Source organism: Anoplopoma fimbria, chromosome 11 (assembly GCF_027596085.1).
Source record: "Anoplopoma fimbria isolate UVic2021 breed Golden Eagle Sablefish chromosome 11, Afim_UVic_2022, whole genome shotgun sequence".
Lineage (NCBI taxonomy): Eukaryota > Metazoa > Chordata > Actinopteri > Perciformes > Anoplopomatidae > Anoplopoma > Anoplopoma fimbria.
The window spans coordinates 9,638,098-9,663,060 of NC_072459.1; the positions used below are offsets into that span (position 1 = coordinate 9,638,098).

The 24,963-nt window shown below is 42.3% G+C and overlaps 1 protein-coding gene across 1 annotated transcript; it reads left to right on the plus strand.

The window, feature by feature from the left end:
* Nucleotides 1-239: 239 nt before the first annotated feature.
* grid2ipa (glutamate receptor, ionotropic, delta 2 (Grid2) interacting protein, a) lies at nucleotides 240-24,088 on the plus strand. The gene is made up of 24 exons (XM_054607294.1): nucleotides 240-321; nucleotides 509-558; nucleotides 1,809-2,060; nucleotides 2,167-2,499; nucleotides 2,591-2,745; nucleotides 11,096-11,349; nucleotides 12,365-12,469; nucleotides 12,693-12,762; nucleotides 13,334-13,630; nucleotides 14,115-14,266; nucleotides 14,466-14,633; nucleotides 15,017-15,123; nucleotides 15,245-15,403; nucleotides 16,447-16,782; nucleotides 17,910-20,366; nucleotides 20,509-20,596; nucleotides 21,071-21,157; nucleotides 21,442-21,638; nucleotides 21,754-21,909; nucleotides 22,324-22,410; nucleotides 22,516-22,645; nucleotides 22,754-22,872; nucleotides 22,970-23,134; nucleotides 24,008-24,088. The coding sequence occupies exons 1-24, from the start codon at nucleotides 240-242 to the stop codon at nucleotides 24,086-24,088; spliced, it is 6,087 nt and encodes a 2,028-aa protein (XP_054463269.1).
* The last annotated feature ends 875 nt before the right edge of the window (nucleotides 24,089-24,963 follow it).

Here is a 24,963-nt window from a genome sequence, read left to right on the forward strand (position 1 = left end):
GCTGCAGACCACTGGTTCTCTGATTGAGAACAGGGGGAGGCATTGGCCCAGATAACCTATAGATGTGACCTTTTAGGTACACTTGATTTGCCTAGGTGGGTAGAGGGCTTTTGGAGCCAGGGAGCTCCGCTTTAAAGCAGCACAAAGGTGTCGGAGGGCACCCTTTTGGCTGCATCAACCTCCAGGCCGGGGGCGAAGGGAGGCTGGCAGGAACGTGCCCTGCCGCAAGCCGGGCAAGGATGAGGCGTTTCCTGAGCAGAAAGGGCCGCTTCTCCCTGCGCCAGAGCAAGTCTGGAACCCGGAGTGCCTCCAAAGATTTCTGTAAGTCTCTTTTTCTGAATAGTAGTTTTGTATGTGATGTTCCTGAACTTTCATCTGCTGGAGGTAAGAGAAAGAGAAGAGCTAAAGCTGACATCGTGTAACTGGGTTGCAGGCTGCAGAGAATATGACAGAAAGAAGTCTTGACAATCCTCTTGAGTGACGCTTTTGTTCTGGCGGTGGAGAAAAGATTATGATCCACAGCTCCATGTCAGTGATTTCCCAATCTATTTTAGAGAAATAATCAGCTGCAGTTTGATGTTTCCCCTCAGCGAGCTGACACCACATTCAGTGGCTCTCTGTGAGTCTTTGGATTTGATGTATGTTTTATTCACTCAGCCACATCTCCCCATGAATATTTAGCCCTGTGCTCCAGTGAGAGCTAATTTGTCTTTTTGTTTTGCATCGAAGCAGCATTTCTACATTTCTTTGCAAAGTCTTGTACAGACTTATTTTCTCACTTATTTTGGACTTGTTTGTTACTTTTCTCACTTCCCGTCTCTAATTGAGTCATTCTCCAGCTGTCTCCCTTTTCCTGTTCTTCTTTTTTTTGTAATGATCAGAGGCATAGAAAGATGGGGACGGAGCAGTTTGGTGCTGATGGTTTGATGGATGACTCTATGCAATTGTTTGTGAATCTGCAGTTTTATAATGTCTCTTTTCCAATGTCAAATTTTCCCTTCCAATTTTGCACCTTGGAGACATTTTTTCATACACTGAAGCTCAATTAAAATCCCTCTTGATGGGAGTGGCAGTTGGTAAAGTTTCTAATTTTGCGATTTTAGCTATAAGTAGCCCTTTCATACAAATCTGAAAAATGCAAAGGACAAGAGGGCGGGGCAAAACAATTGGAAAATCACAACTAAACAAAATAAACAAAAATATCCACAAGAACAAATGTTGTGTAGATTTTCATTTTGTGATCCACAATAACATATCACTGAGTGGACTGATCAGTCCCTATAATATCATATGTCTTTGACATATCTAGATGAGAGGAGCTAAAGTAAAGTGAGCCTGTTGGGACATTTTCTGCTGCATTAGAATGAGGCCAGTGACCAGGGGAAGGCCAGCGGTTCATGTGGACTAGATACCAACAGTCAGAAATAACCTCCTTCACTCTATTCTTTCCTTTTACGGCCATTTAACGTACAGAAAAACAGATCTATCTATCTAAACTGCTTTTTGACCTGACTTCTGTGTCTCTATATGTGTGGCTTTATTAGGTAGACTCGTGTTCCTACTGCTACAGCTCCATCACTGAGATGCCCTATTTAAACCAGAGGACCACTTGACCTTCATTTTTCAGCTCACAACCTGCTTGTTTGTTTGAGCAGCTTGTACCAAATAAACAATATTCCTACATGCTAATATAACATACATGTCTTGCAAGCAGTAAAACATTTCACATCCCGATTAAAACCCCCTTAAAGTCTAAGCCAATGTACTTTGGCCATTTCCAAGTTTCATCTTCTGTCCGTCCTTCAGACCTCGGCCTCCCAGCCACCAATCAGAACTGGCCTGAGGCGTTTGGCTTCCGACTGGGTGGCACTGGGCCCAGCTACATCCTGTCCGTGGTGGAGGGCAGTAGTGCCTACCTGGCTGGGCTGCAGCCCGGAGACCAGGTGGTGGACATCGAGGGCCAGGATGTGACCAACCTCAGCACACCAGCACTGGTCGCTCTGGCTCAGACCCTCAAGACGGTACCACCCAGCATCGGAGTGGTGTCCCGTCTCGAGCAGGTAAACTGACCAGTGTTCCATATTTTTTATTGGTTGGAAAAGGTTAAAAACACACATAACATTCAGATGAAAACTGAGGTGGCATTCATGATTTTCCGCTCCTCAGATTGACATCAGTCCCGGCCCGGATGGCCGTTTTGGCTTCACCATCGTTGGCGACAGCCCTCTGATGGTAGAGGACTGCATGCCCAGCGGTCCGGCTGGACGCAATGGCCTCAAGGCTGGGGACTACGTCATGGAGGTCAACGGCATCCCAGTGAAGCATCACGAAACTGCAGCAGCCATGATCAAAGCGGCTCAGGGTCGGCCTCTGCGTCTGGGCGTGCTCAGTATGGCCCGGCGGCCCAAGCGACTGAGCAGCAGCATGAGGGTGTTGTCGCAGAGCGGTGACAGCATCAGGGAGAGTCGTGCCCACAAGGCCATGGAGTTCAATAAGAAAGTGGGTCTGAAATAGGTGTTTGTAATTTTGTTTTTGTGTGCATTTATATGCTGTGTATTGATTTATATCTATATATGTATTTACCCATCAGGTGGAGGAAGTGCTAGGAGAGGAGCCAGATGTGAAGGAGCAGCTGTTTGAGGTGCTCAAGCAGTACGCTGCAGAGAGGGATGTGGAGAGTCTGGCTGATGCGCTGCCCGACATCTTGATCACAGAGGAGCACCAGCAGCTGATCGACAGTGTGAGGTATCAGTCGCTCACTTGCTCAGACTTACTTAAACATCAAACATGTCTGTGTGCATGTTGTTGTGTGTCTTGTTTAGAGTCTGCGTGACTAACCAATCTTTTAGTCCTTCTCAATGCGGTGATCAAAGAAGCCTTGTCAGACACAAGAGAATTTCTTAAAACTTGCTTATAGCTTCTCTCCCCCCGCCTTGAAACAGACTTCTCAGCAAATAAAAGAAATCTGATTCACTGCAACAAAGTTCCGCTACATAGATGGCTTTACATCTTGTTTCAGTATCTGTCACTGCCAGTGATTCAACCAGGACCATGCATTAATATTTAACCTGCTGTGCTGTTTCCAGTCTGAACTCTCAAAGGGTGTACATTGTACATTGTGCTTTTTACAGTTGCATTTTAGTTTAGCTTGTTGGGAAGTAACTGAGATGTTTATTTGAAGGGGATGTAACTGTCTGAAACCAAAACTCTTCTTGGATTTGTTTCTTTTGCGTTCCATATTTTCAAATAGGCTGTGCTAAAAACCTGTCAATTCTTGGATTTGAGCAACTACTTGAGTGAAAAACATTTGCACAACATAGCAAGCTGTGCATCTCAATAACTGGTTAACCTTTTTTAAAACAGAGAAAAACATTCAAAACATAAAATAAATAAATCTGCCATCCATAATTTATTCTATTTACTGGCTTGTGTAAATTAATATTAAACAATGCTAACTGAAATCCCAATGCAGATAAAGTCCTCCTCACTGTGTTGTGCATTTCCAATTATTTTCTCATAATTATTGGTTTTTAAAGCGTTTGTTAAAGGGCACTCGGGAGACTTCTATTGTGTGTAGAGGATTCACTGCACAGCCCAGTCTTTACACAACACAAGGGCACAGAGAGGAAGCAGAAACTCCTTAATTACCTTATGAAATCAATTGTTTAGGAGGAACCTTCCCTCTCTGCATTTTACTGTAAAATACAATCGAGGTGTACATCAAGAGCACATATGAATAACTGACCTGATGTCAAGCACTGACTGCTGCCTTTGGGTGCTTGAATTGTTCTGTTTCTCCCCTCTAAGGTGCAATACACAAGAGTATGGTTAGAAAGTCACCGCAGAATATTGCATTTCTTCCTCATCAGCATTGATCACAAAATCAAAACACAAAACACAATACCTCTGCATGCACTGGAATTTTTTTTTCAGTCCCCACCTCCTCTCACTTTCTCTCACTTTGACTTTCTCCCTGTAGGTCTCTTTCTTTCCCATTTCTCCCTGTCAGCTGTGATACACTCTTTGATACACGCACCATTTTTTCACTGGATGCTTTTTATTCCCTCCTCTGCATACAGCTCTTAGCTGCAACAGCCAGCTGTTTGCTGCTGCTGGTTGAGATATGCACATATACCAACACAGAACAACATGCAGATGCTTAGACTGGGTGCACACAGCACTGTTTCTCACACACACATGCATGCAGTCCTTGCTCTGAAGGTCTATGTGGGAATTAATGATGAATTGCTGCCTCAGGTGAGTACTGAGAAACAATTTGGCATTGTACATTTGCAGATTTTGTAGCATGTAAGTGGTCATTAACTATCATCAAGTTAATATTTGATGTGTGATTGATCATGAAGTAAGCTGTAGTGCCTGTAAAGCGTTTTATAGTATCAGTCTTGTAAAAATCAATTAGCGTTGAGATTTTCCTGTGACTCATTTTTGGGGAGCAATTCGTTCTCCTTCCAGCTAAAAAACAAAGCTGTTGTCCAGCCATCTCAGTTTCCTCCGACACAGCTGTCTCTATCACAGCTTTGATAGCACATTTCCTTCCTCAGAAAGCTGCCTGTGAAGATGCTTTGTAATGGGGTTTTTTGCACAGGATTCCTATTAATTATGCATTAGCTCCTGTATCCATAGAGGACTAACTGATTTTGTCCCTCACTTTTAGCCAGTGAGAAAAAGTACAGTTACTCTGCCAATAGCAGCCTGAGTCTCTCTTTAGATTAGATATATCTACTTCAGATAGTTAGCCAGAATTTCATCTTGGTGTGTCAAGAGCAATGCAATGCAGAGTTTGTCCTCGTCCCTTCCTCTGCCTGCTGTGTTACTGTGTTATTGTCATTATCAGTGCTGTTTGTGCTATAATTCTGTTCTTTTACGCAATTAGGCTGTGCATATCCTACTCTGGAAAGGGATACATAATAGTATTTACATTCCATGTTTGGAATAGCTCTGTTATCTAGTGAACATGTTTCTGTGGTAGGAGCCTGAGTAAGTTTTGCTTCCAGGTTGTCCATGAGCCAGACCTCAGGGTGATATTGGTGTTAATGGCTGCTGCTTACACTGAAATATCTCAGGCACCTGGGGAATAAATTTAATGTGGAAATTGTGGTGTGCTGCTGATTGTGTTTTTAATAGGCATGCTTTCAGGCAGCTTTTTTAGTCTTTGCTATGCTAACAGCTTGTCTGAAATATCTCAACATCAATTAGATGAATTAGCATGCAATTCGGTACAGATATCTATGGCGCTCAAAGCATAGATCCTGACTTTTCCTCTTGTGCACTCGTGAGTTTCACATTTGTGGCTGTGAGTGAAATGTTGCCATGACCTTTGGTACACATATATATATCACCTTCAAGATTAGGGGTAATAACCTTTAATCCTTGAACTTTTCCCATAATGCCATCATCAGGTTTTTTTTTTTTTACATTTGTTCAATGTATTTGTTTATGACTAAATAACTAATGACATTCCCATCTGCCTCAGCTGTACTTCTTATTTAGTGCTAATTGGCGTAATTTAGTATGCCAACACAATGGAAAAACAGTGTTAGAGCTAACCAGAATTTGTTGATATCGATAGTCTGTTTTCTCTATTTCCTCTATTTCAATTAACAGGTTGCCTTATAGCTTCTTATCACAGTGATCTTAACAGCTCTGCATGTAACCTACCAGCAGGAAAAGCAGCAGTAATTAATTTATTTATCAGGGACAGTGCACATTAATCACCATTTCAGTTTTCATTTCAATGAAATGTGCCAGAGTTAGCTAGAGAGCTAATATTTGTCCCTATTCTGCGGGCAGGTTATATGAAATGAATGTCCTGATATTATCAATACAATGCTACAGCAAGCACTATTCTACAGCACATTGCAACACAATTGATGCAAACCAATAAACATGTATAAATACATTACAAAAGGGACACAAAGATTGTTAGTCATGAGCTGGATGCCATTGTTGAGGTGTTTGATAAGTGGAGAATCTACGTGTCCACCACTTAGGCTGAGTCTCCCTCTCTTATTCACTCGCTGTCTCCTCCCCCTAATTATGTCTGCCTATCTGTCAGTCTCCCTAACTCAATCACTGTCACTTCCTGTAACAGTCACACTCACATAGGCAAACTCTCCACCCACCCCACTTCAGTCCGATAATTAGAAGTCGCAGGTCAGAGGATGTGAGGTGTGCTTAACAGCTTACGGAGTTATTTCTTCTGTATTGCTTTGTAAAACCTGACCAGCTGGGCCACGCTCTGCTCAGTCTAACTCTGTCCCCTCGCAGATTTGCGTCGCTCTCCCACAGGATGCGTTCTATTTTTAAGCAGCCTACTTCTTTTAATAAATTCTCTCAGGTTTTTGACACATTTGAACGGCTCTGAAACCCAGGGGTTAGCGAGTGCTTGATCAATTGAAAGCTTTGCAAAAGATTATGTATCTGGAGTGACATCAGAGTTAATATTGAAACACCTAGTTGCTCTTTTGTTCCTGCTGTCCTGTTGTGTTATGGTAATTTAATGTAATTATAGTGAATGAAATGCCTTTGTCTCATACTCTATCAGTATAATGACTCTAAATATATAAATTTATTAGCCTGCCGCATTCTCAACCCAGGATGCAGTGCAGTGTTTTTTTTTTCATTATTATTCTTTGTGGCATTTGGATAGATGTTTAATAGATGTCGCACAGACATGACAAAGTTTCTGTATGTACACCCACACACAATCAGACACACACACACACACACACACACACACACACACACACACACACACACACACACACACACACACACACACACACACACACACACACACTCACACACTCACATACACACAGCCATTGCGCTGACCTGCCTATGAAATCCACTGGGACTCTCTTCTCCACTTCTCTCCTCTCTCCCTCCTCACTTACTCCTTTGTTCATCTCAGTCTTTCCTTCCTCCTCCACTGAGAGAAGAGAAGATTTGTCACTCACTACCTCTTACTGCAAAATGATGGACGACTCAGTGACGAGGATTATCCTTTAACTGTGACTGAGTAGACTTCCCGGCGGTGACCCGACTTGACTCTGACTTCTTTGGAGGAAAAAGGGGACAAAAGATGGGCACAAAGAAAGAGTGCTGCCCCGAACATGAAGTTGGAGAACAGCTGATGATGCTACCTGAGGATGTTTTGGAGGTGTGGAGGGATGTGAACCACAGCCACTCACACAGTTTCCTCACTCCCTCTATTTCGTTATCTCTCTTTCTTCTTCTGGCTGCTTTTCAAGCCTGCAGCAAAAGCTTTTGAGATCCAGGGCACCTTCCTTTTCTCAACTTTCTCTTCTTTCCCCTTTGTCCGGGAGAGTTTGTTTGTTCAGACTACATGGGGACTCATAGAGGAGAAGCATTTGCATTGCTTAACTGAGCACAGGCGCTTCCTCAAAGCCCCGAAGAGCCATGGGAAGGGATAGGAGCCTTTCCAAACACTTTCGGTATGGCACTTTTCCTTTGATCTCAGCAGCGCTCGCTGTGCTTTGTGTTGTTTGTGCTGACTTGTATCTGAAGTTGCTGAAGTACTGTTGTGCAACTATTTTCTGTGTGTTTGTTCTCAAGTTTGTATTGATGATTATTTTACACTTTTCGTTGGCATATAAAATATGAAACTGTATTGTCCCTGAATCTGATTCAAGCATGTTGAGAAAACTGCAAGATTCTTGCAAAACTTTTGACATCTTGAAATAACTACTGTTTTTCTTAATTTTAATTTCTGTGGCTTTTTAATTTACCTGTGTGTCTACCGCTATGTTTTGTGTTTGCAAATTAGCAACTGGCTCAGCTGTGAAATTAGCTGATCAGAAGTGGGTCTGATAATAATGGTTCTTGCAATGAGTTTTCCAGCTGATTGCAATTGTCATTCATCCCTCTGTGTACGGTGTCCTTGATCCACCCCTCCTTCTGGCCTAATAATAGGCTTCTCTCGCCCTCCTTCTAATTGAGGGCATCCCAAAGCCTACATCCAACTTCAACAGAGGAAAGCTGTAAAGTTTCTGTTTACTTGTTTTGGCCGATTTTTAGAAGATTTGACAACTGATATTGTTCTTTGACTGAGATCTTTACATGACGAAAAGGTGTTGGAGATGATAAAGTCAATAGAAATCAATAGAGCTAGGCCTTGTTACTGTCATAAATACATAATAAATGTCCCCATTCTGTTTAGTTTTTCCCTCTCCACCGTTTGTCTGAGCAACTGTAATGTATGAGTTTAGTTTGGGAAAAGTTTTGTGGCCTATATCGCCTGTAAGCACATGCTAGCCTGGTTCATTCCCAATTGTAACATGACCCTGGCCTAGAAAGAGCTCTAGTTCTCCACTCTCTCTCTTTCCGTGTCTCCAACTTCGTCATATGTTACTCCTTGTGTCCTGCAAATAGTTTTCTGCCATGCTTCCAATCGACTCATCGCTTTCAACTTTTTCACCAACTTCTTTCTATTTTTCTCTTCGTCACTCACTCTACCTTTTTATGGGACATTTTTTTATTTTTTGCTCTTTGGGGAAGTTTTGACATTTTGCTGCAAGAACTAAATGGTAAATGGACTGTACTTGTATAGCGCTTTTCTAGTCTTCCGACCACTCAAAGCGCTTTTACATTACTAATCATTCACCCATTCACACCCATTCATACACTGATGACAGGGGCTACCATGCAAGGTGCCACCTGCCCATCAGGACCTATCTAATCATTCACACCCATTCATACACCGATGGCACAGCCTTCGGGAGCAACTCGGGGTTAAGTGTCTTGCCCAAGGACACATCGACATGGACTGCCGGAGCCAGGGATCGAACTGCCGATCCTCTGATTGGAGGACGACCCTGCTCTCCACTGAGCCAAGGTCGCCCTACAGAACACATGCAACACTTTATCAATGTCACCCATATACACCGCTTCCCTTGGCTTTTATTTATATGAATGGTTTTATAGTAAGCAGATCAAATTGTATCTCAATTTGTATTATGTATCTCTATTTCGAGCCTTCATGTTTAGTTTTTCACCCTGGCATCACATCCACATTTGTATGTCCACAATACTCTGAGTGTACTGATAGGACCAAGATCATCCATGAGAGATATGATTGTATATCATCATTATCATCATTGTGGTTATAATGCAGCCTGTATGGTGGGTTAAAGTTGTAGATGGTGAAACAAAAGGAGACCCACATTGATCCCTGTGTTATTCAATTAATGGTGTTTGGGACTATTTCACTTGCAAAATACAGCCATAAATAAGATGAAAGTGTGTCACGCTATAATTGGACAACTGGACTCTGACGCATGGATGCAAAGCAGAAAATCTGCGTTGTGATCTACTCTTTATATCATAAAATGTAGCTGATTGCATTAATTATCTTTTTGCATGACGAGCATGGACTCTTAGTTGGGAGTAGTTTAAGTTTTCAGCTTTGGAGTCTATGACCTGGTTTATGAGTTACAAAGTTAGTGTTTTGTTAGACTCACTCTCTGATATGCTTTGGATATGGTCCCAGGTTTTATTGGATAGCTGTAATTACAGGTGTGCTTTTTGAAGTGTGTGAGAGGGTTCGCAAAAAGCTGTGAACTTTAGTCAATCAGATTGTTGTCAAGGTAAAAATTCTCCAGAGCGGAAATATCTTTTGGCTTCCCTCAACTTTGGATTGTAAGATATTGGTAAAGAAGCAGCTCAGCTAGTAAACTCTGTATGTTTTTATGAAACTACAAAATCCTAACCTTTGCCCTTTGAACAATGTTTCCAAAATGAACCTGCAAAAAGACTGTGACAGCATTGAAAACCAAACTGTACCAATGAGCCTTATTCTCAAAAGTAGCGTTGGAACGAGGAGTTGCTCTGTGTGTCTGCATGCAGATGGGAACTGGTGCACTCTGAAAAACCAAAGCACTCGTTTCTCCTTAGCACAGTGGAAGTACCCTGGAGATTCATGATGAAGACAGAGAGATAGACATGCTCGTGTTGAGGATGGAGGCAGCATCATTTTGTAAGCGGAATGGGGGGGGGTCCCTTTTCTATGCAAAATAGAAAAGGGACAAATGAGTTGTGTGTGTACATAGGTGTGTAGGTATGTGTTTCCAGAGCCTACAGTTATCAGCAATGCTTCTTCCATTTCTGGGTCATTTCTGTTGTTATGTATTATGTTACTTTTCTGTTCTTGCAGATAATTGGCCTAATATAAACATTGTGCAGCAGACAGCGCAGCTATTAGGTAGTAGGAGTAGACATTTAAAGCAGAACAAAACATCAGTGGTGAATGTTAGAAAATGCTGCTTTCCTAACAATTGTTTGCTGATGTTCTGTCCTAAAAGAGACAGCGATACCAATGTTTAGACCTAGTCTCAGACAGTTTAAATACAAGCCTTATTTGACATTTTGATGCCAACACTACAATCTTCATTTTATAACTGGACACTTTCTTTTCTAATGCGGCACTCGTAAACGGACTGCAGGAAAGTGGGTACTGTAAATCTCACAAGCCGATATCTCTGAGTATCCGAGGGTGGGTTTTTTCTTAAGAGGATAACTGCATAAGGAGTCGATTATGGGAGGGGAAAATAAAATTGATAGGGGGAGAGGAGCACGTTCTCCCAGAGGTGGCTCTGGCTTTGAGCTTCCTCCTTTTTCTCATTTTAGCAGAGCGCTGTCACTGATACCGAACACTCTTACCTGCAGCTGCTGATGTGACGGGACCACACAAACAAACCTCATCTTTTATCTCTTTCATTCTCTCACACACATGCATACGCCCACCAAAACACACAGACTAATGGACCAATCTCTTCTAGCTACCTCGGCCCTCCCATGAGACGACATGCACTGAACAATTTTTGAACCAATTAAGTGGATCCTGCAGCTGGAACAATATGTAGTCGGAACAAGAATCCCTCTGTTTTTTCATGGATACTTTGGACGATGGATGATTTGAGAGATCAGGATGAATAATGTTAGACTTTGTCGGGATTTTGGCTGAAATGCTGCTTTGATAGGATTTTGTTGGATGTGAAGATTTTAAAGTAAAGCTTATTTTTGAGTTTGTTTCCAATCCCACAATGTTTGCCAGGATCTTCATTCCCAAGAAGCACCGGGAGCGTTTTGACGAGGTGGTTTCCCAGAGCCTTTTGAGCCGGATCAAAGGGCGGAGCTTCAGTGACCCAAGCCGCAACCACCTTCGCCGCAGCCGGAGTGAGGATCACCCCGAACGCCTTCTGGTGTCCACCCGAGCCAGTTCAGTGCCACGCACCCACGCAGAGGAAGGCGTGGTCCCCCCCGCCCGCGGCATGCGCAAGACCACCTCACTCATAGCTGGTCACTCCAGTGGCAACACCACCAACTGCAGGTCTGTATTAAGTTCCATATTGCAGATTTGTATTCTACAGTATTTTCTTCACTCATCCTTTAGGGTTAGTTCCTGTGTGTTTTGACCTTTTATCAGCAGGAGTCCCATCATCCTCATCATCCTCATCATCCCATTTTCCCACCAGCTACACAGCGCCATGTCATTTTAGCTCTCAAAGATAACCTTTTATCCTAAAATAGCATCTCCTCTCTCCTTAAGTCTGATCAAATTTCAAACCGCTCTACATGAGAACTGCTGTGACAGGTCTTCCTGTGTAAGCATGGAATTTATGTGAATTAAGATGAGTAGGAGTTAAGGGAAAAATAGACCCTTCAGAAATTAAGCCAATGGGAACATAAACCTATTTAGACAGTCATGCCTGTCCTCTTGCTCTGACGTCATTTCTTGTTGTGTCTTCATGAATAATTGGCAGTTTGTTCTCTGATTACAAAATCCTGATCACACTTATCAGGATTAGAAGATGGTAAACAACATAAGTACAAACATCTTATCACTATCTCTTGAAGCGCTAAGATAAAATGCCCCTAATCTGATTCATGAGGATGTTATACCGCTCCTCTGGGATATACTGTCCATATTTAAATATGGTTTTTCATGCAGGATGGGAATGTAAAGCAGTCTTCTAAATATGGCAATCAGCAGTTGGAATCAAGATTATACTGCATAATTTGTCTCATTGTGGATAACGTTTTGAACAGTTCACAGCCCCTGCACTGTGCAATGAGCTATAGTGATTAGTGGATTCTACCACCCGTATTTAAGCACAGTTTGTGTCCTCTGTGTCATCTTTATTAAGTCTAGCAGAGTTCTGCTGTATGGTAGTCCTTGTATTATTTATTTGTAGGAAGATGATTATGGTTACTTTAATCATGTTATATAAGTATATATATTTCTATGAGTATTTGTGAAAACCTGCTTTTCTTTTAATGTTTGCAGCCTCTGTTTATTCCTCAGTCCTGTCTTTAATCAAAGCTCATATTTCTGTCTTTAGGACAGTGAGAGTGTGTAAGGGTAACACCAGTTTTGGCTTCACTCTAAGAGGCCATGCTCCAGTGTGGATTGACTCTGTCATCCCTGGTAAGTTGAAATGTGTTTGTATTTAGCTCATTATGATTATTTGTGTGTATGTGTAAATTATCAAGCTGTTGTCGTATATGAGTAATTTGAGTTATTATGCTGTAATAAGACAGTACATTTAACATTTTTTTCTTTATAAAGCTTCCAAACGCTACCACTGTAATGTCTGTGTAATGAGGAAATGATCAAATCAGACGTCTCTTACTCATTTTCTGTTCTGCAGGAAGCCCAGCAGACAAGGCAGGTCTAAAACCAGGAGACCGCATCCTGTTTCTCAATGGACTGGACATGAGGTTGAGCTTTCACCCGCATTCACTTTATAAAGTTCAACATAAACCGTGCAGTTTCTAAATCTAATTTCATAGAAAATGCTTATATTTACAGGTAAATATGGTAATATGTTTCCCCTGATGGAGATATTTTGTTGTTCGTAGAGCTCACACAGTTGAGTTGAGTTGAATTGAATGGAAATCTCATTTCGGATGGATTTGGTAGACCAGTTTTGTGAGATGACAAACGATGATAAACAAGCTCCCCTAAGAATGTAAAACTTTCTTTATATTCCAGTATATGTCATGTTATCTGAAGAATAGAAAAAAGCTTTTCATATAAAAGCCTAACTAATTTATTTTGTGGGATTGAGCTTCTTAAAATAAGATAAGATAAGATAATCCTTTATTAGTCCCACAGCGGGGAAATTTGCAGGCTTACAGCAGCATAGAGTAAAGTGCACACAAGAGACATAGTAAAGAAAGACAAGATAAAAATAAAAAAATGAAAATTAATAATAATTGGCAGATGCAGTTAAAAGGTTCTTGCAGTGTGTTTATGTGTTTCAATGCGTTACCATGTGTCTGCCTGTAGGACCTCCTCCCATGAGAAGGTGGTGTCCATGCTCCAGGGCAGCGGTGCCATGCCCACTCTGGTAGTGGAGGATGGTCCCCCTACTTTCACCCTGGTAGAGCAGGACCTGGCCGGGGGCAGCATCCCCACAGAGCGTGCCCGCTCCCCTGTGCTCAGCTCGCTGCAGTGGGTGGCAGAGATTCTTCCGCCCAGTATCCGGGTTCAGGGCCGCACATTCGGACAGCAGCTGGAGCACCTGCTGACCATCCAGGAGAGGTACACCATTTGCAAGGCTCTGGAGAACTTCTTCCAGCACAGGTGAACAAAGGCTAAGGGGGAAATTATGTTTAGAAATGTTTAAAAAAAAAAGAAAAAAAAAAAGGGGCACTCCAGTGATTTAGTATTTAAGTTTGGGGACTTGCAACATACAGATTAAGGACAGATTTTTCAAAGGCCAAGTTATCCTAATTTTTTGTCCCTGCTAATTACTTGATCTACAGCCTACATTTCCCATAATGCAGCCATTAGCATCACTTCATTAGAACCTCCCAGCTTGGTAAATGCGTTTTGTAACAAAGGTCCAAGTCCAAAACCCTAAACAAAGATAACTTTGAGTCACAGACGACATGACACAACCATTTTCACAGACCTACTAACACTCCTTGTGATGAGTAACTGCTTGTGTAAAATCAGTGGAGTGCCCCTTTAATCTTTTGTCTAGTTTGTTGACCATTCAACTTCTGACCTCTGATTGTAAAGCCAGGCGATCTCTGTCACCTTGCTTGTGTTTCCATGGCAACAGGAATGTTGACACTCTGATCGTGGATGTGTTCCCGGTGCTGGATACTCCCGCCAAACAAGTGATCTGGCAGTTTGTGTACCAGCTGCTGACGTATGAGGAGCAGGAGCACTGCCAGAGCAAGATCTCACGCTTTCTTGGATACAAAGCACCAGGTGTGTGCACTTTTTGTGTGGTTCTTTTGAGGTATATATGTGTCTGAATGAAAAGGGGTTTGTGTGTGTGAGATGGAGGCGGTCATGAGGATCTTTTCTAAATTCACTGGCTCAGTAAAGTGCAATCAACACGGGTGCTGCAACCCTTCATACACTTTTGCCTCTTCCTCTGCATTGCAAATATGTGTGTTTGTTCCAGTTACACCTCCACCACCACCACCACCTCCTCCCCCACCTCTGGAGCCCGAGGTCGCCCCCGAGCCCCATCGACGTAGCAGCTCCATGAGGGTGACAGGGACCACGTACAGGAGCAGTGTGAGGGGACGTAGCTCTGATGACCTGGTCATTGGCACACACTTGGGCATGGGTACAGAATTTCATTATCTTCATTATCATCCATAGCACCACCATGCCACCACCGCTATTATTTTTAGCATTCACATTATCGTCATTGAGAGCAAAAACACAGCTCTGTTAAATCATAGTAAGATTTTTGTAATCTGTTTGCTTTTTGTTTCCATCTTCCAATTTATTTTACGTGGCAAGTGTGGCTCACACTAGTTTAGTTAATTCTGTTTAAAGATTTTACATACTGAATAATAGTTTTAAATATTCCTATGTTGTCAAAATTGTCAAAGATAGCCTGAGATAACGGTCACCCCAAATCAGATCAGGCTCACATCCTAAAACATGGAAAAACTTTGCCACCATAAATGGGCCAACGCTAACTAGGTTACCTGGTTGTCTTAGGCTTCCGTGTAGAGCAAGTGCTGGAGACAAGTATGAGGTTGGCTCCAGGAGAGAGACAGTCAGGAGATGGTACTTCCCTTCCTGAGACACCCAACAACCTCACCAATGTATGTACCAAAGTCCTCATAGGAAAAAAATATACAGTAAATCTCATCGTAGGATTCACCATTCACTTCATCATAAGGGCGCCTCTTACTCTGGTTTCTTTGTACATTTCCACCACACAAGCTGTCAGCAGTGTACGCTGAACTGGAGAACATGTATTCAAGCAAGAGGTCCAAGTCTCTGAAGAGTCGTCCTCCTCCCGCCCCCGAGAGCTTACTGGATCTGGAGGCTCCCTCGCGTTCAGCCTCCCCTTCAATACACGCTAACACAGGTAGCTTGAAGCATACATACAGCAAACTCTTAGCGGCTGGAATTATACTTAACTGATTGTATTCAATTAATACCTTGAGGATCTTTTTTGTGCTTGAGTGTGTTCTGTATGTGTTTAGAAGGAGGATAAGACGTGCAAAAAGTACTACAGTGCAAAAGTGATAAATCCCAAGGTAGCCAACCCATTTCCGACTCAACTGAATATCCTTGAATTTTGCATTGAATTAATATTTGTGACTTTAGGTACATAAATATTCAGCATAGATGAGACTTCAAACAACCCAATGTTCTCAAAATTTTCTCAACCTGGCTGTTGCAATTTTAGTGTGTAAGATTAGGTCCCAGCTGGTATCACACACCTTGACATAGCATTATTTTTAAATAATGCTCATTGCATATGAGGGAGAGATGGGAATACCCTCATAGTCAATATACTCAGGTTGCAGGCGAGTCTAATATAGTCAAGAAACACTGAACCGCATACAGTAAGGAGGACATGGTGATGGTGGAAGTGGAACTAGAAAACACACATTTAAAGACCCCCTTTAATCAGAAATTGGTTTTCTGCAACGTATATCTGCTTTGAGAGACATTTTCAGTTTGACCTTTTTGTGCAGAACCTTTCACATTTTCCATTGTAAAGGCACACAATAACAATTGGGTACATTTACTTAGTAATATGTCTTTAATTATTGTCACTTTGGAATTGAATGGGATGGTAGGGGATTGGGGAAATTTGCTACAAATTATTTAAAATAGAACCTGTGTCGATATTATTAGAGATTTTTTTGTAGTTTTTGTTGAAAAAGATCGGTGTTGAACAGTTTATTGCGGGTTAAGTACATCTTGATGTGATTCATATTTGTTCTAATTCAGGGTGAGAAGACCCAAGCACACTTTGCTAAATGAATTTACTTGTCAGAGACTGTCATTGATGGCCTCTATGTATTTGTTCTATTTAAACATCTGAAAGACAGTAGAGAGTCATTGCACCTAACATGATGCTTCATAGATTTAGCCGTCATTTTATAACACTGTATGTCTCCTCCTTAATCTCAGGTACCCGTAAAGACCTCCAACCCCCTACATCCTGGCCCGAGCCTCTCCCCAGCCCTCCTCAATCCCAGTTTTATTCATCAGGACTGACGAGCCAGACCAGTGCGGAGTCCAACCCCTACATCAGCCTGGACAGCCCTCCTCCATCACCTCCAGACCCCCCTGACTACCCATGTACCCCCCCCGGGTACCGCAACAACAAGCGGCGTTACACGTTCTCCAAACCACCTCGCTCAGAAGACACAGATCGCTTTCTGGATGCACTGAGCGAGCAGCTGGGACAGAGGGTGGCCATCATTGATGACTTCCTGACTCCGGAGAATGACTATGAGGAGGTAAAGTCACAGTTACATAAAGTCTGAAGCCTCATTATGAAGAGAAATTTTAAAAGAATTAGCTCATAATTTGACTTTTGATGTTTATTTTAGTAATCATATGCTTGTAGTCGGATGTTGTCAGTTTAACAATCTAAATCATTACCTTTTTATCTGTGCTTACTGCAAATTACAGATTATTTAGTTAGTACTCTACAAAAAGGAAACTAAGACAGTAGAGAAATCTCAGATATTCTGTTAAAAATGATGTAGAGGTCGTTTTGTTTGGTGTAGAAAGAAAAATAATTGTACAAATATTTCAAAGTCCTATAGGCTCATCTATCAGCTATGATATTAATACCCCTGTTTCCATAGTTTCTGGTGATAGCGGGTTAACTTTGCATGGTACACTGATTCCCTACGGTATGTAGGCTATGCGTCCAAATGTGAAATAGGACAGACCCCTTGACACACATACAAATACAGAACGGGAACAGTACATACTCTCCTGTAACATAAGACAAAGTGAAACTTTGAAACTTGCCTCACATACGACAGGGTTCTTTCCCTTTAAATTGTCATGTATAGGTTTTTTCAGTTATCTTTTGTGGTCCATCACTTTGACCTCAGAGAATCATTAAAAACACAATCTGTAATCCAAATGTAAACAATAGAGCAGCTCCACATTTAAAATTTAAAACACACCCCGCCTTTAAAACCTGCTGACAGTCACAAATTAATTGGCAGGTCAAACACACAACAACTGACAGAGTTATTTTTAGACATAATTTGCCACAAGACATCCTGCTCACTTCTTTTGATGTGAGAAGCCTTTATAGAGGGAAATCGGAAGTTGTTAAAGCTGTCATTAAATCTGCCAAATGGGTGTAATTAAAAATGTTTTCCTGTTGTAACCATGTTCGTACAGCTCTTGCAAAGAAATATAGCCAGGTGATCCTGTAGAACCTGCACAGTTTATTTATATGACCATTATTATTTTAAGGGTTAGCGTTTGTGTTAGGATGAAATGAAACCTCCTCTTGTTGCCAATAAACTAATCTAGCTTGTTTAGATTGTGTATAAAAATAATTTTGCAAGTTCCACTTGACCTTAAATTGCTAATGAAATGTAATTGGTGTTTATGCCAGGAGGTTGTGCAGATTGGCTTCCCTGATGAGGAGGATGAGGATAATGAAGAGGATTTGGGTGTGGACGAAGATGAAAATGGAGGGTTTGTGGCCCCAGAGCTCAGCAGTCCCAGTGATGTTCAAAGCAGCAGTGGAGAAGAGAATGCCTCCTCCCTCACCTACTCTTCCTCCTCCGACCACATCCCTCCACCCCCGATGACCCCTCCGCCACCCCCGCCTGTTCAGTTCAATGACCCGCCTCCTCCACCTCCAGCACCTGCACACACTCAGTCTCAGTCTCAGCACCAGCAACAGCAGCAACAGCTTAGCTACACCCCCGAACACTCCCCAAGAGCTTATGTGCCCATCCGCCGCAAATCTGGCCCCCCTCCTCCACCTCCGCCCCGCAATAATCCACCACATAAACGGCTCTCCTTACATAAAGTGCTGCCGACAAGAGATGACCTTCAGGTCCATGCTACCATACAAGAGCTAAAAGCCTTCCAAGAGCAACAAGTCTACCAGGGAAGGCAAGCCTTCGAGGAGCAACAACAAGCATACAAGGAGAGGCAGGCGTATGAGGAGCAGAAAGCCTACGAAGAACAACAACTGTTCCAAGAGCAGCAGGCTTTGCAGGAACAACAGGCCTTTCAGGAGAAAATGTTCAAGGAGAGACAGGCTTACGAAGAGCAGAAGGCATTTGAAGAGCAACAAATGTACCAGGAGCAACAAGCCTACCAAGAAAGACACGCATATGAACAGCGCCAAGTTTACCAAGAACAAAAAGCGTTCGAACAGCGTCAAGCCTACAAGGAGCAAAAAGCACTTGAGGAGCTACAGGCCTACCAGGAGCAAAAAGCTTATGAAGAGCGTAAAGCATATGAGGAGCGTCAGGCCTTCGAGGAGCGACAAGCATTTCAAGAGCAACAGATTTACCAGAGCCACCATTCGATGCCTAACCAGCCAACACAGCAGAAAGCCCACTCACCACTGCCTCCCCATCAACTCCACCAGTCCTTACCCCCACTCCCATCTCCAGACTCCTCCCATCAGCACGCTAATCATCCGCTGTATATGATGCGCCAAGCACAGCAGCAACAGGCCCACCAGATTCATCACCACCGACGTCAGTCCCGTTCAGCCCCGCCTCCACACCAGGCATCGCCCCAACCAACAGCCCACCCAAGCCAACAAGGTCAATACGCTGAGGGCATCTACCAAAGCCATCAGGGGATTAGACCTCAGGCCCACCATTCCTCCGTGGAGATGCTCCACCAGATGCACCAAGCCCCAGCCCATCACGCTTCTACCGAGCTGCTCCATCAGTTGCAACAATCCCAGGCCCACCATTCATCTGCTGAGATGCTCCAGATGCAACAAGCCCATGCGCACTTCTCGTCATCAGAAATGCTCCACCAAATGCACAAAACCAAGCCCCATCATTCCTCAACAGAGGTTCTGCAACAAGGTCACCAGATGCAGCAAATGGAGCCCCACCACTCCTCGACCGAACTTCTCCATCAAGCGCACCAGATGCATCGGGGACAACCACTCCATTCATCCACTGAGCTACTCCATCAAATGCACAAACCCCAAGCCCACCACTCCTCCACAGAGCTGCTCCATCAAGCCCACCACTCCTCCACAGAGCTGCTCCAGCAAGCCCACCACTCCTCCACAGAGCTGCTCCAGCAAGCCCACCAGATGCACCAAACCAAGCCCCACCACTCCTCCACAGAGCTTCTGCATGAAGCCCAGCAGGAGCCTGCATCCCTCCCTTTTCAGCTGAACCGGGACAGCCACTCCCATCAGAGTCGGAAAAGTCTTAAAGGTCATCATCAGAACCAAGTGTCACCGCAAGCGAGACACCAAGAACAGCAGATCCTCCAAACCCATCACCCCCAGCCAACCAAACCCTCTCCCCAAAGACCCCACTCTATCCAGCAGACCCACCACCACTCCAGCTCACCTCAGATCCACCACATCCACCATATGACCCCACAGCCCCCTCCACAGGACTACCAGCACCAGATCCAAGTAATCCACCCTCCCCAGCAGCCCCACAGGCCTCAGCCTCTTCTTTCCACCTTCCAGCCGCTCCAGCCGCACCAGTCCACCCTCTCCTCTTTCCAGCCTCTGCCCCAACACCACCAATCGCAGCACCAAGTCCAACCCTCCATCCAAGCCACCCGCTCGCAGTCCCAGCCCTCACATCACCTCCTGCAGCAGCAACACCAGCCCCAAACCCAGTCCCACCACAAGCAATCCCATGGCCAAAGTCAGCCCCAGTCTCTCCCGCACTCACTATCTGACCCTTCAGAGCACCTGGAGCCCCCTCCTCCTCCACCCTTGCCCCCACCCTGCTCCCCTCCACCCTTGCCCAGACCTTTGCTCTCCAGGATGGACTCCAACCACATGAGTGTGAAGAGGTTGCGCTGGGAGCAGGTGGAAAACTCAGAAGGGACTATCTGGGGACAGGTGAGTTTTGTGGGGTTTGGAAATTGGGAGCTGATCCCTCATTAATGTAATACAATTTATATTAAGAATTTCAAATTAAAAAGAATCTAACAGTCATGAAATTGTAATTCACATAGCACCATCTTTTGCATGTCTTTGGTAGTTGGGAGCAAATTCTGACTATGAAAAACTGCATGACATGGTGAAGTATCTGGATCTGGAGCTGCACTTTGGGACACAGAAGAGCTCCTGTGAGTACAAGTTGCTGTATGTATATCTGCAGTGCTTTAAATGGAGGCACTGCGGAAGATGATATTAAAGCATTCTGGATTTATCAGTAAGCCCCCCTCTTGTGCTACAAATATTTTAATCTGAATGACAACATGCAGCACATCATTATCTCTGCATCCTTGGGGAGTGATTATTTAGTCATCAAATCTACAGTATTTCACCGCTGAATTCTGTCTAACTGATCCAAAAAAAAAAACACCACATGAATCCCAAGCACTTTTTAAAATTACTTTTCCTATAATTTTTCTCATTTTTGACTGTTATTATGGGATCTAAGTTTATTATTCTGCACTTGTACTCCTTGTAATTTGCTCCAAACCCGCTGAAGAAAATGTAAGATGTTCACAAAATCTTTATACCCATTCATCTCTCTACTGTCTGTATGTACCTTTAATAACATCTGGGCATTTTACTAACACTGATTCCAATTTAAGTGCTTGCACCAGAGCCATCCCAGCCAGAAACCTTCAAAAAGAAAGATGTGATTGAAATCCTTTCGCATAAGAAGGCCTACAATGCCTGTAAGTATAACATGGTATATTATTACGTGTTGCCATTATGCGTTAGCCCAGATTCATTCTCTCATATATTGGTCAGAATTAGGAATTCATTACATTACATTACAGTCATTTAGCAGACGCTTTTATCCAAAGCGACTTACAGGAAGTGTATTCAACATAGGTATTCAAGAGAACTACTAGTCACCAGAAGTCATAAGTGCATCTCCTTTCTTAAACAAGCATCTAAAAGCATAAACCAGAGCAAAAATTCACAATCTCTCTTTAAATTTCCTTTCATCATTAAGCCATCCTGATAGCCCACTTAAAGCTGTCTCCCGGTGAGCTGCGTCAGATGCTGATGAACATGGTCACTGATAGGCTGGAGCCATCTCACATTAAACAGCTGCTGCTGTACGCCCCTGATGCAGAAGAGGTCAAAAAGTATGAAGCTTACAGACAGGACCCCAGCAAACTCAGTGAGCCAGACCAGTTTGTGTTGCAGGTACAGTCCTGGCAGGGTTTGGACGGGTGGGTTTCCTGTGTCTGACTTTGTCCATATGCTGTTATTGTGTTTGTCATCACTCACTTCTTTGCTTGTTGTGTGTGTTCTCCATCAGATGCTATCAGTACCCGAGTACAAGACCCGCCTGCAGTGCCTACTCTTCAAGTGCTCTCTACAGGAGAAGACGGAGGAGTTGAGGGGAGCGTTCGATTGTCTCTACAAGGCTTCAATGGAGCTGAAGACGAGCAAGAAGCTTGCTAAGATTTTAGAGGTAGCCTGCTGTTCAGCAAAGTACTTTAAAAAAGGAAAAAAATAACATGTTGTTGTTTATAGTTTAAAGAACTTTCACTGTTATGATGATAACTAAAACTAAAAATCTGTGTGATTCTGAGAAGACACACCGCACAAACAGTCTCCCAACTACGTTTGTAATTAAATAAACAGTAAAGTACATTGAGAAAAGTATTTTCTTTTTTTTCTGAACTTGAATCTATTTTTATGGCTTTGTGACTTTGCAGTGACACAAGACATCAAGAATAAAAATATATATAAAAAAAGTGTTATCCAAGAGTTCATATGAGAGACAAAGGAATATGTTGCAATTGAAACTGTAATAAACATTTGTATATAAAGTGGTGGTTTGACAGGGTTACATTTCTGCTTGCTTCATTCTGTCTCTCATCAGTTTGTGTTGGCAATGGGGAACTACCTGAATAACAGCCAGCCTAAAACCAACAAGACTACAGGCTTTAAGATCAACTTCCTTACAGAGGTACATCAGACACTTATGCATATTTAAACCATGTGACCAAATGTCTGTGTTTTGTTCTAATTGTATTACATTTCACAGTTGATAACATCGTTGTGTCCTCTGCAGTTGAGCACAACTAAAACAGTGGATGGAAAGTCGACATTTCTACATATTCTGGTCAAGTCGTTATGTCACCACTTCCCTGATGTGTTAGATTTTTCCAAAGATTTAACTATGGTTCCTCTTGCAGTCAAAGGTAGATACATTTTCTTTTGTGCCAAAGCGATAACATTTTGAGCACTAACTCAAGATTTGTTTCTGTTGTGTTGTTTCATTTCATTCTCCTTCTATTTTCTGTTTATAGTGAACCTGAGGACTATCACATCAGATCTGAATGACCTTCATACAACCATCCAGGACATCCGCTCAGCTTGTCAGAAGATGCCGGCGACTGCTGAGGACCGCTTTGCTGTCGTCATGAGTGTATCCTTTACAATATTTGGACCACTGATGAAGAATGAAATAGATATAGTAAAAGAGATGATGAAACTGTTATGCCCCTTTACTCCAGTTTGTGTAGAATTTTCTCGAAAACAGTCATCCAGCAGTCCAGTCTCTGGAGTCCCTTCAACAGAGAGCTATGGAGGAATTCAGCAAAACTGCCTCTTACTTTGGAGAAGACAGCAAAACCACAAACACAGAGGCCTTCTTTGGTATCTTTGCTGAGTTCATGAACAAATTTGAGGTGAGCAAGAAAGATTCAGGCATTCATTTATTCAAATAATTCATGCTGTCCCAGCTCTACAGTGTTACAGTCAAATGATATGCATGTTACCCTCTGTAGTTCCTTCTTGGCCTTCCACCAAACAATAAAACATTAATCTTCTTCAGGTTGCATACCTCTTATGATTACCTCATAACGTCCTAGATTTTCTACTCTGCCAATGTTTTCTTTTTAGCAAAAAAATCCATGCAGATTGTTTAGTAATGAGCACCGCATGAATTTCATCAAAGATTTAGAGAGAACGTCTGGCAGGCTACATTACTAATAATGAGCTACATACAGTAGCAGGATCATCATGTTGACAATGAGTATTCAGCACAGTGCTGCAGTCTAACAGGCCCCTCGGGAGAAGATCTGAACAAAGACTTTTAAGAAACCAATCTGAAACAAGTTATTTAAAAAAAGTTTTTATTCAGCAGCTCAATATGAGCACAACGTTCAGAGAAGTTCACATTAAGTTTTCACTGGTTTTCACGAGCACAAATTGTTTTCCATGCAGCCTCAATGATTATCGCTTTTAAGATCAGATTTATTCATTCATAGTATTTCAGGATTAAAATTATTTTTATCAATTAAATTACATAGATCTTAAAGACCCCCCCAAAAATATATTATATATACATAGAAAAATGTAATAATTGTTTTTATTTAAAGACACAACATAACAGCATATTCCACAAAAGCTATTTAAGAAAAATGTAATAATTGTTTTTATTTGAGTTATAAGACATATATAATATATAACTAAAGACACAAGCAACATAACAGCATATTCCACAAAAGCTATTTAAGAAAAATGTAATAATTGTTTTTATTTGAGTTTCTTTACCACAGAGAGCTCTTAGTGATCAGCAAGCTGCAGAAAATCAGAAGAGCCCCAGAAGTCCATGCATGGCCTCCCCACTGGCCTGGTAACACACACACACACACACACACACACACACACACACACACACACACACACACACACACACACACACACACACACACACACACACACACACACACACACACACACACACACACACACACACACACACACACACACACACATACATACATACATATGGAGATGACTACAGAGTTCATACATACCCACATATGACTCAGACACATCCACATACTCTGTATTTACATGCACGAATACATACACACCTTTTAATGCACAATTGTGGGCAGAAAAATAGATTTAATATAGTCATGTGTTTTTGGTAAAATTAAACGAGGGAGAAGCGTTGACAAGGGGAAAAAATAAATGTCTTTTGCATCAAAGATGGACGATATAGCTTTATACCAGTGGTATAGTAAATACTGAATATCCTTCCAAAAAGAGTTTTTGTTGGTCTAAAACTTTAAAGACTTAAACTGCTACATAGAAAACAACCTTGTCTGGCCGTAAGCATATCTCTACTATTTGAAAGACAGTTACTCTGTAACATCCTGTAGTTGAAGATTTCTTTCTCTAAGCCTGAGTTTATATATGCTATTACAATTCTACAATAAAACCTTTGTTTTATATATATCCACGATTAAGGCATAGATTTACAGAAATCAGTTTTATCCTGAAATAGATATTTAATTAAAATACATTAACATTCTCAAACTGTTTTCATGTTCTGTATTTTTGTAAGCCGCCCAGCACACTGAATGTAACATAAGTTCTTTACTGACTTAGTGTAGCGTATTTTCTCAAGTAAATACTCAATGAAATCTTCTGTCCTGATGATTTCATTAACTGCTTTGTATCTATGCCTCACTGTCACCAGATTTTCCGTATAATTTCTTCTTTT

What these genes read in the sequence shown, in the direction of transcription:
- grid2ipa (XM_054607294.1), top strand. Translation starts at nt 240, where the DNA reads ATGAGGCGTTTCCTGAGCAGAAAGGGCCGCTTCTCCCTGCGCCAGAGC. An exon ending in TCCCAATCTATTTTAGAGAA is followed by an intron (nt 559 to 1,808) that starts ATAATCAGCTGC and finishes CGTCCTTCAGAC; the next exon opens with CTCGGCCTCCCAGCCACCAA. An exon ending in AAGGGACTATCTGGGGACAG is followed by an intron (nt 20,367 to 20,508) that starts GTGAGTTTTGTG and finishes TGTCTTTGGTAG; the next exon opens with TTGGGAGCAAATTCTGACTA.